Source organism: Onychostoma macrolepis, chromosome 04 (genome assembly GCF_012432095.1).
Source record: "Onychostoma macrolepis isolate SWU-2019 chromosome 04, ASM1243209v1, whole genome shotgun sequence".
NCBI classification, from domain to species: Eukaryota; Metazoa; Chordata; class Actinopteri; order Cypriniformes; family Cyprinidae; genus Onychostoma; species Onychostoma macrolepis.
In genome coordinates, this window is record NC_081158.1 from 25,130,739 (window position 1) to 25,148,862 (window position 18,124).

The 18,124-nt window shown below is 34.6% G+C and overlaps 1 protein-coding gene across 6 annotated transcripts in view; it reads left to right on the forward strand.

The window, feature by feature from the left end:
- Positions 1 to 18,124, forward strand: part of chchd3a (coiled-coil-helix-coiled-coil-helix domain containing 3a) — an 81,650-nt gene that overhangs the window by 6,799 nt on the left and 56,727 nt on the right. For all 6 annotated transcript variants that reach the window (XR_009270800.1, XM_058773594.1, XM_058773595.1 and 3 more), the window contains 2 exons: positions 5,717 to 5,810; positions 17,729 to 17,900. Coding sequence is in view for 5 of the 6 variants with exons in the window: in XM_058773594.1 (XP_058629577.1) it covers positions 5,717 to 5,810; positions 17,729 to 17,900 (266 nt within the window). In the remaining variant the exon portion in view is untranslated. The remainder of the gene's footprint in view (positions 1 to 5,716; positions 5,811 to 17,728; positions 17,901 to 18,124) is intronic.

Below are 18,124 nucleotides of genomic sequence, written 5' to 3' on the forward strand. Positions count from 1 at the left end.
TTTTGTTTAATTGTGTGTGTGTGTGTGTGTGTGTGTCTATATAAAAGCTACTTTCTATCATTCAAATGATAGAAAAAATACAAAAAACAATACAATACAAAAAAATACTTTATTTATAAAAAAATATTTATTTTAGCAAATTGTTTGATCTAAAGCAACTTCAGTCATTCATCGTTAATTGTAACATTAACATTGTAAATATTTATTTAATTATTTATCAAGCTATTTATTCATTTAAAAATGCTGTAAAGACCAATCATTGCTTGCTTAATAATAATAATAATAATAATAATAATAGTTGTTGCTGTTATTATTATTATTATTATTTATTATAAATGTTTTATTGATGGGACGAATGCGAAGACAACAGCATTTTTAGTTTTTTCAGGTTTTTGCAATATTTGAGAACAATTAAACAATGACCTATTTGTCATGTTATTTTCTTTATGTATTTTTCTTTTTTGAGTTGCATGTAGCATTTGAATGATAGAAAATGGCTTTTAAAGGCTTATTTACTTTTTTAAAAAAAATGAATACATAAAACAATATTAATCAAATACTGCCATTTGAGAGCAAAACTTGGTTGCAAAATTTGAATGGATTTGATATCAGTTTTAACATAGCTGACAAAACCTGTTTGTCACAGAACGGAGCAGAGTTTTTAATCGTAACTCTTAATTTTAGACAGAATATGCAGTTTCTGCATTTTGGTAGGGCCAAAGTAGTTCTCCCAGAAATTTTAATTGCTATCATTTATTCACTCTCACATCATTTGACTGCTTTTCTTTAGTGAAATGACAAAGTGGTGAACAATTACCAAACAAAGCTTACTTAAACTTTGTAGCTATTAAAAATGACCGTACTGAAACATTAAGCCTCAACTAAACTAAATGCAGTGACATTTTCCGATGACTCACTCCTTAAAATTTGTCTCTTTGTCACAGCTCTTCTTGCCTTAAGAGGCTCAGTTCATCTTCTGAGGTCAAAGGCTGTGACCTTAATGAGGGACATTGATTATGTGTGCCCACGAGTGGAGGTATTAAGAGATGCTGTGGATGATCGAGTCCGTCGCTAAATTACGGCAGTCTCTGCGCGCGGTGATTAGACGGTGGTCAAGGTTGATCCTCCTACACATTCTCAGCGTACCATGAATATTCATACGCAGGGCCCACACACCGTTTTCCATTACGCTCTAATTACCAGCACACAAATCCTTCTTTGTCCCAGCCATACATAAACACACTTTTCTTGCCGTTACATATTAAGTATCTCCTTGAAGATCAGCAACAAGTTCAGAGAGTAAAAAAGAGGGATGCTCTCGCTGCATGTGATGCGCCATAATGAAATGATCTTTTAGCCCCATTTGCATGATGTTTCATGAAAACTTCCATGAAATTCGTGATGACGGAAGTGTATGCTGAGGACAAGAAAGATCACCTTGTTTGATATTCCCGGGAGTCTCTTTATGTGTGTGGAAAGATGTTGAGACTCGTTTAAGTTGGATCGTGAGGAACGTGTAATGGTTTAGATTAGCCCCGCCTTCCCCTCCTCTTCTCAGGTCTGGAGATTAATGAAACGTCTTATGAGACACGCAATTTGTCTCTATCTGTTATCTCCCTCCCGACTGCCCAGAAGCTACTTTTTAAAATATCTGCAGAGAATGAAGGAGGGAGTAAAAGAGACAGAAATATCTAAAGATGATGAGTTTTTCATCTTTAAGCATTACTCTTCTCACTCTGGATTGACACGGGCACCCAGACGGTTAATGCTGTTCTGGAGTTCTCGGTGACCTCCTGCGAAAACCCCCTGAAGACTCTCAGAAGGTTTTTTAACATACGAGCTGGTTATCCTTTGAATCCACTGAAATCCTTTCTAGGTTCTTTTTAAATATTAAAGCCCAGTTTAAATGAATGAATTATGGGAACCTAGAGCGTGAATGAATGTGTGACACAGAAGAAAAGTCGTTAGCCCGATGGAAAAGGGGAAAAAAAGAATGTGTGGACTACTTCTTTTCTTCTTCTTCCTCTTAAAAGATTGGCATATATATATTAGTGCTGTCAAGCGATCAATCGTGATTAATCACGTCCAAAATAAAAGTTTTTGTTTACATAATATATGTATGTGTACTGTGTTTATTTATTATTATATATAAATACACACGCATACATTATATATTTTGAAAATATTTAAATGTATATACATTTATATATTTATATTATTATATTTTATATTATATATAAATATATTTAATATATAAACATACAATTTTTCTTAAATATATACATGCATGTGTTTGTATTTATATATACATAATAAATATACACAGTACACACATATTATGCAAACAAAAACTTTTATTCTGGATGCAATTAATCGTTTGACAGCACTATATATATATATATATATATATATATATATATATATATATATATATATATATATATATATATATATATATATATATATATATATATATATATATATATATATATATAAATATATAAATAAATAAATAAATAAATAAATAAAATATGTAAATTATAAATATATGTCATATATATTGCTAATAATAATAATTATTATTATAATGAATTCTTAGATGTTGAGCAGCTGCTTAGTCCACTGCACTACAACTCTGATAATGGTTATATTTATCACACATTTTTGCATTATATTTATAATATATAAACATATAGCAGTATAATTTTCACAAATTATAAAATTGCATTCATTAATTTATTAAATATCCAAGTGACCTTATTATAGTCATTGATGGAATTTTTACATGTAAAATTATTTTGCACAAAAAGTATGAAATTGTACTGTTACTGAATGAGACCCAAATTATTTCAGCCTATACCTATAGGTCCTGCTCTCTAGCTATCAATTTCAGCCATTGAGAACTAATATTGCTTGACCTCTACTCATTGACATTACAAATTCTCTGTCTTCATTACCATCCCTGCCATTTTCTGCATTGAATTTTTAAACAGTGTGAGTGAATCTGTTGTGTATCAGGGCTCTAGACTCTTTCTTCCCACTGGTAGCACTTTTGCGACTAACTTTCTCAGTTGGGTTAGGGTTAGGAATTGTATTTATTTTTTTTTTGCTACAACATTTGATTAATCAATGCATGCTGATGAACTTTTGTCATAGTTTATAGTTATATGGTAACGAAAGTGTTCAACATTCAACCCGCTCCTTTTTCATCAGTATTATATATGATTTAAATTTTGTGAACAGGAATTCCTTTTTTCCTGCGCTTTCATTTTCATTTTCAAATTCGCGATCTTGGTGTCACGTTTTACAAGAAAAGATAATTGTCTGTTTTGCTTATCTATACACCTTTCACTTTTTAAGACTAAAACAAAACATGGATTCATTGTTATTCTTAATCAAAAAGCACAACAACGATAAAACAGTAGGCTACAATGACAAACTAGTTTGCATAACATTTATTAACAAAAACGAATAAGACGAGGCATGGCATAGGACATATCACATGCTGTATTATATACCGTCTAATAAATTACAGAAAGTTTAGCAAACCCTGAGGAATCAAATAAATAATAATATTTAAAAAAATAAGGAAAGCCTCCATAGCGTAACTTGACGTAAACGGCAAAGATAACAAGCTTTTCAAAACGAAAACAAAAAGAAAAGTAAAACTAAACTGGCTGTCGCTGACAGGACTTGCATGTTTTTTTTTTTTCTACAAGAATACCAACATGTTCACCTTCTCTGGTTTAAGAAGCGGCCTTTTACTTTAGTTTGAAAACCAAATCCTCCGTTGCGCTCCGCACGCGGCGCGCACCTTCGCGCTCGTGCTGACGCAGCGAGTATAAACCAGGCTCTACACCTGAAGCGCTCGCGCTGAAAGCCCCTCTCTTTACGTAATCAGTGAAATCTGACTCCTGCTAAAATGCGCTGTATGAAGCAGACGCTTTGGAGCTGCACAGACCATGCACTCGCACACGTGCGACCACGTCAAATTTTTACTCGCACATTCTCAAAAAATGGTCGCATATGCAGCACCTGTCTGCTTGTATCCGTTACGCTAGCCTGTTGTTTGATAAATGCCTTGCCAGCGTCCGCAATTAATTTTGGTTTCCTCTTCAGCATTGTCACGGCAACAGGAGGATTTCTCATTAGTCTTGAAGAAGGTTGGTGCATGTGATAGCTTTAAGTGTTTCTCTCCCAACAGGTTTCCTCTCTCAGATTTACAGTCTCAAATTGTTTCTAAAATGAACATTGTTATGCAACCAAACCATATGGCACCCATAGTGACTGCTCCTTCCGGTGGCTGCTTATAAAACATCACTTTAAACTACTGGCAGCTACTGCGTCTTCCTTTCATATGTTAAGTATAAATACATAGAGTCGTTAACAACGTTTTCAATGTTTTAAAACCTCTATATGTGCCTCTATATGTAGAGATAAAAACATGAGTCTCACTTTACAGTAAGTCGCAAAAATCTATTTATTTGTATTGACTTTAATTGTATTGAACTAAGGATTTGAGTCATGGATTGAATTTAAATGGACTGGCCTTGATTTTGACAGACCTTTTTTAGTTTAGTATTCTTTTGATCTGTTTTTTGCTTCAGTTTATTCATTTTATTATGTGTTGTATTTAGTTTTTTTGAGTTTTGAGTTTTTTGTTTTGTTTTTACTCTGGATTAGAGACTTTTGAACATCGCTGGTGTCCAAGAAGAAACTTTTTTTTTTTTTCAATATGTTGCATAACAAACCGTGATTGCCATAGTTAAAGTTCTCATTTATTTACTGTGGGGCGAGAAATCTGTGCTGTTTACAGAAAGAAGTTTGCCGAAAAGTTACGTTGTTGTTTTTTTTTTAGCTAAACGATCCAGCCCTTAACAAGTTAGTGAATAATGAATATATAATTTATTTCAGAAGTACATGATTTTAAAGATAAAATGATCTTTTGAATTAAGTAAAACCTCTTCTACTTCCTTTTAGGCTTGCCATGAAAGACTCAACTTGGATTTGTGACAAGATTTGACTTGCACATGTCTGTGAGGAACGATTGCTCTACTACTTTTTAAAATGTATTTTTTATTTGTATTCTTTTTAGACTAAATGTTGGTTGTTTTTACAAACTATAAGACTGCGTGTCTTTCTGCAAAACACTTGGACTTCCTGTCATGCAGTAGCTCCAGGCCTCTGCAGTGCTGCTGTACTGCTGCTTATTTCGACTGGCAACTAAGAGTTTGTCTGTTTATATCTCCACTGTGCTTTCACGGACAATTAGCCATCCAGATAAGGAACAGGACACACACTGACACGTTTGACTATGGCTGTGTTGATATCAACACCAAGTTGTGAAAAGTGTATTTTGAAGTGTGTGTGTTTGAAAGTGATTTTTATAGTCATTGTCAGTGCATAGGCGTATAGGACCCCTGTCCTCTGTATTTCGGTTTCTCTCGCTTTGCCTCATAAGACAGAGACGTCCTGAGGGCTCAAAATACCATCCTACCTCACTGTACTCGCTTTCAAATTTCTTTACAAACAAGTACAAACTTGCCTCAAAGATACTTCAAGTGTACAATACAACATTAAACTTTGTTACCCACAGGACATTGCCATTCTAGGACCTCCTATGAAATGCAACAACAAAATCAAACGCTCTGGAATAACCATATGGCGTATAAGCAGTAGCTCAACATCTAATGTGCATGTTTTGTCTTTTGTTTAGTGGATGAGTCTGAACTGAGAAGAAAGATCGCTGAAGAGCTGCAGAAAGGCCTGGAGGAAGAGAGGAGAAAGGCACAGGAGGAGCTCAACCAATGGTGACTATCCATGCATACATTTATACTGTTCTTACATGCATTATACCAACAGTCACCAAACAGCTCAGATCAGTTCTTCCTGTCTGTAACTGGTGTCCTTAGAAATCACACATGTCTCTGTTTGGAGAATTAGCCCACACACAATGATTAAAGGGATAGTTCACCCAAAAATGAAAATTCTGTCATTAATTACTCACCCTCATGTCGTTCCAAACCTGTAAGACCTTTGTTCGTCTTCGGAACATAAATTAAGATATTTTTGATGAAATCTGAGAGCTTTCTGACCCTGCAATGACAGAGCTACCACATTCAAGTCCCAGAAAGGACATTGATAAAATAGTCCATGTGTCCACTGTTTTATCGATGTCCTTTCTGGAACTTGAACGTGGTAGTTGCGTTGCTGTCCATGTAGGGTCAGAAAGCTCTCGGATTTCATGAAAAACACCTTTATTTTTGTTCTGAAGTCAAACGAAGGTCTTACAGGTTTGGAACGACGTGAGGGTGAGTAATTACTGGCAGAATTTTCATTTTTGGGTGAATTATCCCTTTAATCATTGTGCCATTGTTTTGTATTATATAATTCTATTATATAATTTTGGTTGTTTTTTTGTTTGTTTGTTTTTTAAATGACGCTTAAATGAAAGATAAAAAGTAGAATAAATGTATTATAAATTATAATTATAGATATTATATTGTTATTTATTTTAACATTTTGTGGACAGGTGCTTCTGGAAAAAAAAAAAACTAAATCAATAACTTAATACATTTTAAAACTTATTGTACGTAAATGAACATTTACATATACATATGCATAATGTTAAAGATTAAAACAATTCAAAAATGTATCTTTTTTTTCCAAGTAAAATCTTGTACTTTTTCTTTTAGACTGTGCCATGAAGGTCTCGACTAGTAACAAAAGATTTTTTAATACTTTATTTATTAATTTATTTAACCACAAGTGTTTCTGAAAAGAAAAAAAAAACAAATTCAGTAACTGAATATCTACATTATATCACAGCATGTTACCTCCTATGGCTTAACATGAGGCCTTTTTATGAGGAGAATTTTGGCATGGCTTGGGTCAAGTTTATGAGTTGAGGTATGAACTCTTGTTTAATTCAGTAAAAGATGCTGAGAAGCTGTGTGCCTTAATGAGAATTTTCTCTCATCAGCAGTCAAACTGGGACACAGACCTGTCAGTGCTTTGTCTGGATCCACTTGCCTCCTTTCCTGGGCACATCACGCTCACTTTTCCCCTATTTCTTCCTTTTTTTGTGAAAGCAATTAATCATGCATGAAAGTGAGGGAGCGGGAGTCAGGGTGGAGTTAATTTCTTCATATGTGATGATCTATTATCTTCCACCGGTCAGGGCTTAGTCTTTGTCCTGTTCTCTGTCTGCAAGTAGGTGGCTGTACCATTTGGCCTTTAATATCTCTGCATCATGTACGGTCATCGTTTTCCAAACCTTTTAGTTGAACCACCACACTTTACTCATATAAAGTGCAAGTTCCTTAAGTACTCACTCCATTTTATTCATCTAAAGCTTGTGATGCATGTGCCAGCACTGAGTCTCGCGTCCTTGTCATCCTGAGTACCTCTTATACTGTTATTCTCAACAAGGCCAACACTCTGACCTGCAGAAATTGCTATTGACAGGAAGTTTATTTTCTGTCGGCCATAAAAGTAAATTTAAGGGCAGGGTGTGTTGTTTTACAGCATTGTTGTTGAGGCAACTGAGGCAAAGTGCTCCATCCCATCGCCCCGGCAGCGCCATTAAGGGAAAGTAGGGGCTTTATTGACCATGATGTCATGCTTGGAAAGACGGAATCAATATTGTCCTTAATGTTGTCTTCCATTTAGCTTTCTCTAACTCCCATTTCTTCTTTCATTCCTTTTTCTGTCTTCTCTAGAATGTGTTGTGTTTTAAAAGTGCCCTTATGAGATCGCAGGATTGAATTGAATGAAATTAGCCTCTGGCTTTGGGTTTGAAGACCTTATAGTGGCAATCTCCAACCTCACCTTCAGGTGGACCATTGTTTGTATGCTTTCTTCGTTGTTTCATTTTTCTCTTTCTCAGGTGAACAGTTAGTTAACTAACTAATCTGCTGTCCTCTACATTTGTTTTTCTTTTTCTTTTTTTTTGCTTTTTTGTTTTGTTTTGCTGTTTTGTTATGCGTTGTTTTGCTTTGCGTTGTTTTGTTGTGTTTTGCTTTATTGTATTTTTTTGTTTTGTTTAGTGTTGTTTTAATTTATAAGATTTTTTTTTTTTTTTTATTATTTTATTTAATTGTTTGTTTTACTTTATGTATTAGGGGTGGGCAATATGTCCAAAATCTTATATCACGATATGACTAATTTTATATCATGATGACGATATATATCACGATATAGTTATTTTTTTCTTTTAAAAAGATTTTTATGATATTAAAATCTTTGATACCATAGAATTTTCATAATCCTTGTCACCAATGTTAATATCAAACTAATACAAGCCTGAAAAGAGACAAAAAAACTCAAGCTCACTGAAGATAAATAAACAGTGATGAAATAAGGATAAAAAACTAATTGCAAGCAATAGGACAAAAAACTACAATAAATAAGAAATGCTACATTGTGTAAATTAATTAGTCTTCACTGTGTTAATTATATCTATCTGTGATATATATAATTAACACGTTTATTAAGTATAGATTCTATACATACATACATGTATATATGTGTGTATATATATGTGTGTGTATATATGTGTATATATATGTGTATATATATGTGTATATATATGTGTATATATATATGTATATATATGTATATATGGTGCTTTAAAAACGCGTGTCCATGCTACAGATGTAGTCCCTCGTTTAGGAACGAGCTCCTCGTTTTGTCCTGGCTGGTCGTTCTCCACCTGGTTCTGTCTCCCCTTCACGCCCCGTGGTGGTGGCATGTAAAGATCGCAGTTATCCAAATGATGAAAAAGTTACTGTAAACAATGTATTTTGCGACACCACGAAATAAACGATAGAGCATAATATGAAACGGTAGACTTTTTATTTCATCCATCCGATACATATTGTGATATCGCACAGCCCTATTATGTATTATTCTTTATTTACATTTTAATTGAATTTAAATTTTCTGTGAACTTCCATGTTCTCAGTACTGTTTTTTTTTTTTTTTTTTTTTTTTTTTTAATATACAGGTGGGCTGTATTTCCACAATTACCCTGAGAGCTAAATCGGCATGTGATGCTCAAATGCCATTTAGAGGAACAGAATTCTTGAGCTGAATCTGGTGGTAGATTTGTCAGACCCTGCCAACTTAATTTAGCAGTGACCTTTAATCTAGCTGGCTTCAGGGCGGTGGGTGGTTCATTGAAGACACATATAAAGTGTGATTATATGTAAAGTACACATTCCTCTTCACTTCTGTCACATGTCTTTCTGCTTGAATTGTTTATAGCTCCTTCACTAGTGTGTATGAAAGTGTGTGTCTGTTTGACTTTGGATAGGGTAGGGTCAGTAAAGCTCCCCATTAATCTTGCACTACCACAGTGCTGGTCTTACAAGATGGTGCTATTTCTGATGAACCTTGTACACATGCTTACCTCAGTATCCATCTGCTTAAACTTAGTTCTGAAAATATAAATGATGGAAGAGCGCATTCATCAGAGGGTATCTGTTGTGCATTGTTATAAGTGTGCTTCATGATGCAAAATGTATTTTGTTGTGTCGGACCATTTGTTTTTGTTTGAGAGTGTGAATATATGCTAAACATAAGAGGTTAAGGATCAGAAAACGACATATTTTCAAAATTGTTTAGTGGGCGGGTTGCCTGAACGACTGCTGCTGTAGATGGAGCGCAGTGGAGTGAAAAAGAACGCAGGCGTCTCGAGTTGTGTTTTTTAAAAGTTAAACTATTTCTTAAGTTTTAATGTTCTTAAAAAATGCAGCACACAGGGTGCAGGATGCTTAGAAAAACAGTGCGTGTCGTGACTCAACAGCCAAATGTGTCTGTCTGTCTGTGTGTATAGCTGTTGCAGCAGTGCTTTATAGAGGGTGAATGTAGATTAAACTTCTCCGAGAGGTTCTTTTTTCTGTATCCTCCTTTCTAAACTGAAAATGAACAAATCTATATAAAATCTAGATGAGTTCACTATGAACTCTTCGCTCAAAATTGCTTGTTTATGTGTGTGTGTGGACAAACTGCAGAATTTGGTTTGTGTGTGGGTTTTTCCTGCAGAGGCCTGTGTGTATGAGCTCCTTTGCGGGCCTTTCTAATGAGAGATTTGCGGCAGGCACTGGAGCAGAACCGTTCTGCAGATCAAAAGCACAGACTGGGCTTGGCTGACCTGCACAATGCTGCATCAGCAGAAAGACCTCAGCCCTCATCCACACAGAGACTCGCTGAGGATTACACGCAGTCCTCAGGGACACAGACAGAGAGAATAGGGCATCTTAGGGCATGAACCCATTCTCACCACCCCTGACCTCACCTCAAACAACAGCCTTTGCTCATTACTTCTTGCTTGCTTGCTTTATGGATGTATGTATGTATTTATTTTTTTATTTAGTCACTTAACCATTTTATTGATTGATTTTTATTTTGCCATTCATTTCATTTATTTATTTTAGTTATTTAGCCATTTATATATTTTATTGATTTATTTAATTAGCCATTTATTTTAGACATATATGTATTTGTTTATTTAGACATTTATTTACTCAGCTATTTATATATTTAGCCAATTATTTGTTTTAATGATTTATTTATTTAACCATATAAGTATTTAATTATTTAGCCATTTATTTTAGACATATATTGATTTATTTAGACATTTATTCATTTAAGTATTTATATATATAATTTTTTAGGTATTTATATATTTAGCTATTATTTAATTATTTACATGCTTATTTATTTTTACATTTCTTAAACTATTTACTTATTTAGCTGAAGTATTTATTTATTTAGCTATTAAGCTAATTATTTAGTTAGTTAACCAGAGAGTGGAACGTTTTTATTTATTTGTTTAGTTGTTTGTATGTTTAGTTATTTGTTTATTTACTTATCTATTTACTTATTTATTCCACTGAAATCAGTCTGTTGTATTTATGTAGATTATATATACAGCAGTTAAAGGCATAGTTAAGTTATTCATTTATCTCATGTCTTCAGACCTGAATTTTTTAAGAATGTTCTGGCTTCGATTTTTTATTTATAATGAAAGTGAAGGGAGGCAGAAATTGTCGAGCTTCATAAAAGACACAAAAGCACCATAAAAGTATCACAGAAGTAGTCTATCGTAACTCCAGAAAAATTTTAACCGTTGAGAGGTGAACTTTAGAACCAGATCAGTTCAAATTGTGAACTGATGCAAATGTTAAGATTATAAGTGAACATATTATTAGTGACTGTTCCTCATGTAAAGCTATTGTAATAATTTGACGACCTGAAATATAGCACATATAGACCACTTTTATGGTGCTTTTTAGTTATTATGGAGCCTGATAGCCCTCATTCCCTCACATTATATTGAAAAGACTTGCCAAGATATCCTTCAAAAATTGCCTTTTTTTGTTTCACAGAAGAAAGAAAGTCCTAGCATGAATTTGAGCGCCTGATGATAGAATTTTCATTTTGGCGGAACTATCCCTTTAATATATGCATATTAATATATGCATTAGTGCATGCATGAGGATACAGCCCCACATGTTAAATTCACTCATTGTCACAATCCAGCCTGCAGCTCTTGCACACTATCATTTCACAGCTGAAATACAGGCGTATGTTCCCTCTCCCCAGAGGCATGCTGGGTGCTTGTGTGTTTGTTTTCATTTCATCCATTTCACTGTGTGACTTAATCACCCTTTGCTTTATTTATTCCTCGCTTTTCTCCTCCAACTTCAGAATGAGGAGGAGCTTTTCATATTTGTTGAAAATGATCTAACAAAAATTGTAATTTTACAAAAAGTTCTTGCACTGACTCCATCAGAATCCACAGCCGATGCTCCATTACTGGCCAAGACAAATTATGTAATTAAAGCTACAGGCGCGCAGCTTTGTGTTTATTCATTATTTGACAATTACAGCATCATCTCTTAGTCTTTTCCTAAGGGAACACCCCCCCCCAAGTGAGAACCATAAAGGAACAGCCACACGACCAGCAGCCAGGGAGGGGGCGCAGGAGGCTCATGAAATATTCAAACCGTGCATTCTTGCACATTATTTTGCCTCATTAATAATGCATGGCTCCTTTAAATGCTATCGCAGAGGGAAACATTCTATAACTTTTGTACAGGCGTGTCAGAATTCGTTTTGTCTGGAATAAGCAGTGAATTAAATTGCAGGAGAGAGCCAACAGATGGTGGGATAGCGGAGGGGAAGTGAGATCAGCTCCTGCAGGTGTACAGAGGTGTGCGGCTTTAAAAAATGGTAAATTATACTGTTCCCTTACGTACGAAGGCCAGTCTCTGTACAGCTGTTGATATTCAGACTTGTTCTAAGATGAGACTCAAGATGGCATGGATACCGTGTAACATTAAATAGCCATAGGACTCTGAAGGATAACCGAATAGTTCAGGTATTGTCCTGCTGACATTATCAAAGCATAGTTTATTTATTGCAATGGAGAGAGTGAGATAAGTTCCTGAAAATAGCTTGAATTATTTAGAAACTTTTTGCTTTGCCGTTATTTGATTTTAAGGTCATGGTCTCTTCTGAAAGTTCCATTTCATTAGAAGCTGCTCAGTATTTGAAAGTTTGAAAATGTTTGGTAAAAGGATGGTACAATTCATTTATTTCAGCTCTGACGAAAAAATCTTTGTCAGTGTTATTCTCTTCCTGTCATGAAATGATCAGGTTATTGCTAAAGAAGTAGTATGGTCTTGTGTGCTTTAGAGGTCCTCACCTACCTGCATTTAAGGAATAGTTCACCCGAAAAATGAAAATTTGCTGAAAATGTACTCGTTCTCAGGCCATCCAAGATGTAGATGAGTTTTTTCTTCATCAGAACAGATTTGGGGAAATTTAGCCTTATATCACTTGCTCACCAATGGGTCCTCTGCAGTGAATAGGTGCCGTCAGAATGACAGTCCAAACAGCAGATACAAACATTACAATAATCCAAAACACGACTGCTGTCCATCATTTAATGTCTTGAAGCAAAAATCTGCACACTTACAAGAAACAAATCCTTCATTAAGGTTGCTTAAAATATAAGTCTTAATCCACAATGACTCAATGACTGCACAAGATTTTCATCAAAATCCACCAGCATATTTGTTTTGAACTGTTTTAGACTGTTTCCACAGGTAAACAGTGCTTAATTTGTGCATATTTCTCTCCTGATTGAAATGAGATGACTTTTTCCATTGGAGAAAGCAATGTTATGAATAGAGGAAGCAGTGGTTTGAAGACAAAAATGTCTTAATAATGGATTTGTTTTTGCTTCACAATGCATTCATTGTTGGACTGGCATCGTGTGGATTACTTCTGGATTATTGTGATGTTTTTATCAGCTGTTTGGACTCTCATTCTGACGGCACCCATTCACTGCAGAAGATCCATTGGTGAGCAAATGATGTAATGCCACATTTCTCCAAATCTGTACTGATGAAGAAACAAACTCATTTACATGTTGGATGGCCTAAGACAGGGAATACATTTTCAGCAAATTTTTATTTTTGAATGAACTATCCCTTTAATCAATTAGGAAGGAAATTGCAGTGTTATTTTGAAAGTGTGGTGTTGTGTGGTGCACATAGGTATTGTAATTGCAGCATATTCGTTGTTGGTTTTTTTTGTTGTTTTTTTGAGATGATCATAATTGGATTTGAGTGGCCTGTGTTTTTTGCTCTGCAAGTGACACTATTGTGCTCACTTGACGCTTTTGACCTATTTTTAGTCCTGGAAGATGGCATAAACACACACAATACCAGAGAGGGCAGTAATGATGGATGTGTTGTGCTGATGTGTGTCCAGTTCAGTAGACTGAAACTGGACATGGCTGGAGTCGCTCACACTTTTCTCAGGAGAGCAAAATGCTCAATGATGTGTGTGTTCACAAACACAGGAACACAACAGGATGACACCAACTATTCATTCTGTCTTTACTCATTCTTGTTTGGTTGCATGTAAAATTATACATGCTAAACTAACACATATTAATCATAAATCAGAGTTTGATGTTGCTCTCTTGTCATATTCAATGAAGACAGTGCTCTTTGGGGTATCAAGACCATTTTTTACAACGTGGCAGAAAAGATAAAGGGAAAATCAGAATACAGAAACAAAAAGAGAAAATCAGAAAGAAGAGAACATAATCTCATTCTATTTTCTCATTTATTATTATTATTATTATTATTTTGGCTGCATTCATCAAACTTTTAAATAATTTAGGTAAAAGGGCTGAATGTTAAAAAGATATTTATCCCACGCTCTAACATAATTGCAAATATAACTACAATCTTGTTACTTGCAACCCTTTTTTATATAATTTTATTATTTTACTTAATTTTTTATTTAATTTAATTTGAATTTTTTTTAATTTATTGTGAGAAATGAAAATAGCCTTGATGCTGGCATGGCGATAAAAAGTGAATAAACGAATAAATACATTTATTGTGAGAAAACGGCAAAATTAGATTTTTTAAAAACTGTGTTTAGACATTTTTAAAAAAATCACACAACCCATACAACATGCACCTTCACGAGCTTCAATGACCATTTGTTGGGGGGAAAAAAGCATATAGGCTATATTAGGGGTGGGACAGTAAATCGATATGGCGATATATCGCGATTCTTCTCAGTGCGGTACGATAATCGATATCTGGCACCAAATATCGATATTTTAATTATTATAATAAGGTGCTCTAAATAGGTTTTCCTGTTCACAGTTCTAAAAATGCGTGAAAAATGTGTGAAAATCGCGGCTGCGCCGTTTCCAGCTTCTATCCAAAAGTGCTCTGAGCAACCATGATCCGCGTTCTCTATGAAGATGGGCAAGCACGAGGAACCGAAGGATAAACAGATTTCCAGCCACTGTATTAGCTTTACTGCTATATATATATATATATATATATATATATATATATATATATATATATATATATATATATATATATATATATATATATGTATATATGTATATGTATATATATGTATATATGTATATATATATGTATATATGTATATGTTTATGGAGATGAAAACTAGCTGCCCCAGAACAGCTATCAGCGTGGACCATAGGCACTGATCACGTTATTATTGTCAGGGCATATTCAGTTCATGAGTAGCCTAACCTCTCCGCTCGGATCGCGGGTGGATTTCCCTCACTATATGAGTATATGAGAGCGCGCCGCCTGTGCGTCCAATTTTATGTGAACAACACTGGATGCTCTCCCTCTCTCTCAGATATTACAAGTGTGCGTTATGCAGTGTGAGCAGTGGGCACCGACCGGCAGAAACATAAATCTGCACCTATGGCATGGAGGACGAAACAAAACCTTGTCAGAGGCGTAATGTGGCGCAGAAGTGTGCAGTGTGTGTGCTTGCCACGCATCTACATTTGAAATAACTAACCTGAGCGCGCAAAAGAGGCGATGTGAACCGCTATTTCTTCGTGTGGGGCTCCGTTTTTATGATGACAGGAGTAGAAAGGTTGAGAAAGCACTCCAGGTAAATTTTGAAATGTACCAGGTTTATATTATATCTATCTATCTATCTAGTTTTTTTTCTGTTTGATAAGCACATTGAGTCACACATTAGTCACATTGATAAAATGTGTTTGTTTACACACAGAGAAAAAGAAAAGTGTAAGCTTTTAATAAGTACAAGAATAAACTGATTAATTTAGCCTACTCAACATGTTAAAATTGATTTCCATAACTTTTTTTTCTGTTTTCTAACAGGTTGGACTTGAATAAAGAAAGAAAACTTGCACTTAACCTTTTCACAGGCATTTTGTTAGACAGATATCGTGATATATCATTATAGGATTTTCTAGAAATATATCGATTATCACAGAATCGCTGTATTGTGATATTATCCTTATCGTGAGCCATGTATCGTGATTATATCGTATCGTGAGGTACCCTGCGATTCCCACCCTAGGCTATATATATATATATATATATATATATATATATATATATGTATATATAGATGTATATATATATGTATATATAGATGTGTATATATAGATGTAGATGTGGGTGTATGTGTGTGTGTGTGTACCTGGTATTTATCACGTTATGGGGACCAAATGTCCCCACAAGGATAGTAATACCAGTAAATTTTGACCTTATCGGGACATTTTTTTTAGGTTATAAGCTTATAAATCATACAGAATGTTTTTGGAAAATCTAAAAATGCAGAAAGTTTCCTGTAAGGGGTAGGTTTAGGTGTAGGGTTGGTGTGGGGCGATAGAAAATACAGTTTGTACAGTATAAAAACCATTACGCATGGAAACACAATGTGTGTGTGTGTGTAATAAAACACATCTTTTATTGTTGATGTTGAGTTCCCATTGCGTTCCCTCAGTATTTTTGTTTGTTTGTATTGCTCAAACTTTTTATGGAACTTTGAGCACACCTTTGGAAATCTCACACACTTGTTTGTGTTTGTTTCGGCAGCGTTATAATTATACCCTCCCTTATTGCCCTTTTCAACTTCTTTGGTTTCTTTTTTTTTTATATGGCTGCTGTTTGATTGAAAACACAGCATACAGATTACAGTTTGTATCTTGCCTGAGTTTACTTTACAAATCAAACCTCCTGCTTGATGGTGCAGCTGAGGTTGCTAGGCAACTGTGAGAACCGGGTGACATCTCATAAAGTCTCTCAACATTCCAGCTCAAAATTCCAAATAGCTCCACAGGATTATCTCAAAAACATCAAAGAATTATTACCGCCACACACCTATTAGACAACTTCAAATGAGGCAACATATTCAAAATCTCATTTGATATACGAGCGCTTTTCCCCTCTTTGAGGCTGGTACTTTTTTTTTTTTAATAAACACATTCTTCCCAAACTGTGATTCAAAGCATTTGATATGTGTGGCCTAGCACAGAAAAAAAAAAAAGAACTTTCTTAAACTTATTTTTGAGATTTTTAAAAACTTAAAAAAATGTTTTTCACAAGTTTCAACTAGAGAAATGAATCATACCAATGTGCTTTTGAACTCACTCATTTATTTAAAAAGTTAAATATTAATAAGAAATTAACTAATGTGGAATAATAAAGTGGAACAATGACATGTAGCCTGCAAAATTTTTCTTAATTACATTATTGGCATAGTCTTCAGTGCATGATTATTAGACATAATGCGTTAATAGTGATTCAGTGCTGTCTGAGTTTGACTGAGATGCAGGCCTATAATTAAAATTAGCTGTATGGTTTTTCTTTTCTTTTTTTTCAGGGCTAATGTTCATTTTTGATTGTAGGAGGCTTATTAAAGCTATTAAAATGATCCAGCCAAGAACATTGAGTGCTTTTTCTTTTTTGTTGTAAATATTGTTGTATAATTTATTGTTAGCAACAAAATGGACAGTGGCAGGTCTGTTAGGCTGCATTTACACTACAAGCTTAATGATCTGATATTTTAAATTTTTTTTTTTTTTTTGCTGATTTTGTCCTGCCAGTTAGGATATAATTATCTATGTTTGAATTAATACACAATTTTGGACATTTTGACCATTCAACCTTCATTCGAAAGCAGCCATTAGTTTCACAACTTAGCTTAAAAATAAAATAATGAAATTAAATAAAATAATATTTGAAGTACTGGTAATTTTGGTATTCCTAATATGATTCATATGTTCTAAAACAAATGGTTTCATTTTAAATAGAAGCCGTTTGAATAGCGGTTATGTTGACCAAAGATCTGAAGTTTTCTGTATTCTGTGCTGCTTTACATTTAGGCTGGAAAAGGAAAAGTCCCAGGCTCATGTTCGGGCCCAGGCAGAAGCTCAAGCTCAGGTAAAGGACGAGGTGAGCAGGATCCTTGCGTTAGACAAAGAGCAGAGCATCCAGAAAGCCATACTGAGAGAAAGAATCACCGCCGAGGATGAAAGACTGCAAGCTCAGATATATGTGAGTAAATTCCCAAACACAGAACTGCATGAGTCTGTCTGTGTTGTAAACAGCTAAGCACTTAGGCTTTGTTCACACTGCACATAAATCCAATTTCCAAATCTTTAGGACTGTACCACAAGTGATGAAATCTGATCTCTTTGTTCAGTGATGTCAATATCTAGTCCATCTACATTGGTTGATATATTGATGACTTAAGTGCCAAGAGAGAGCAACTGCCAGAT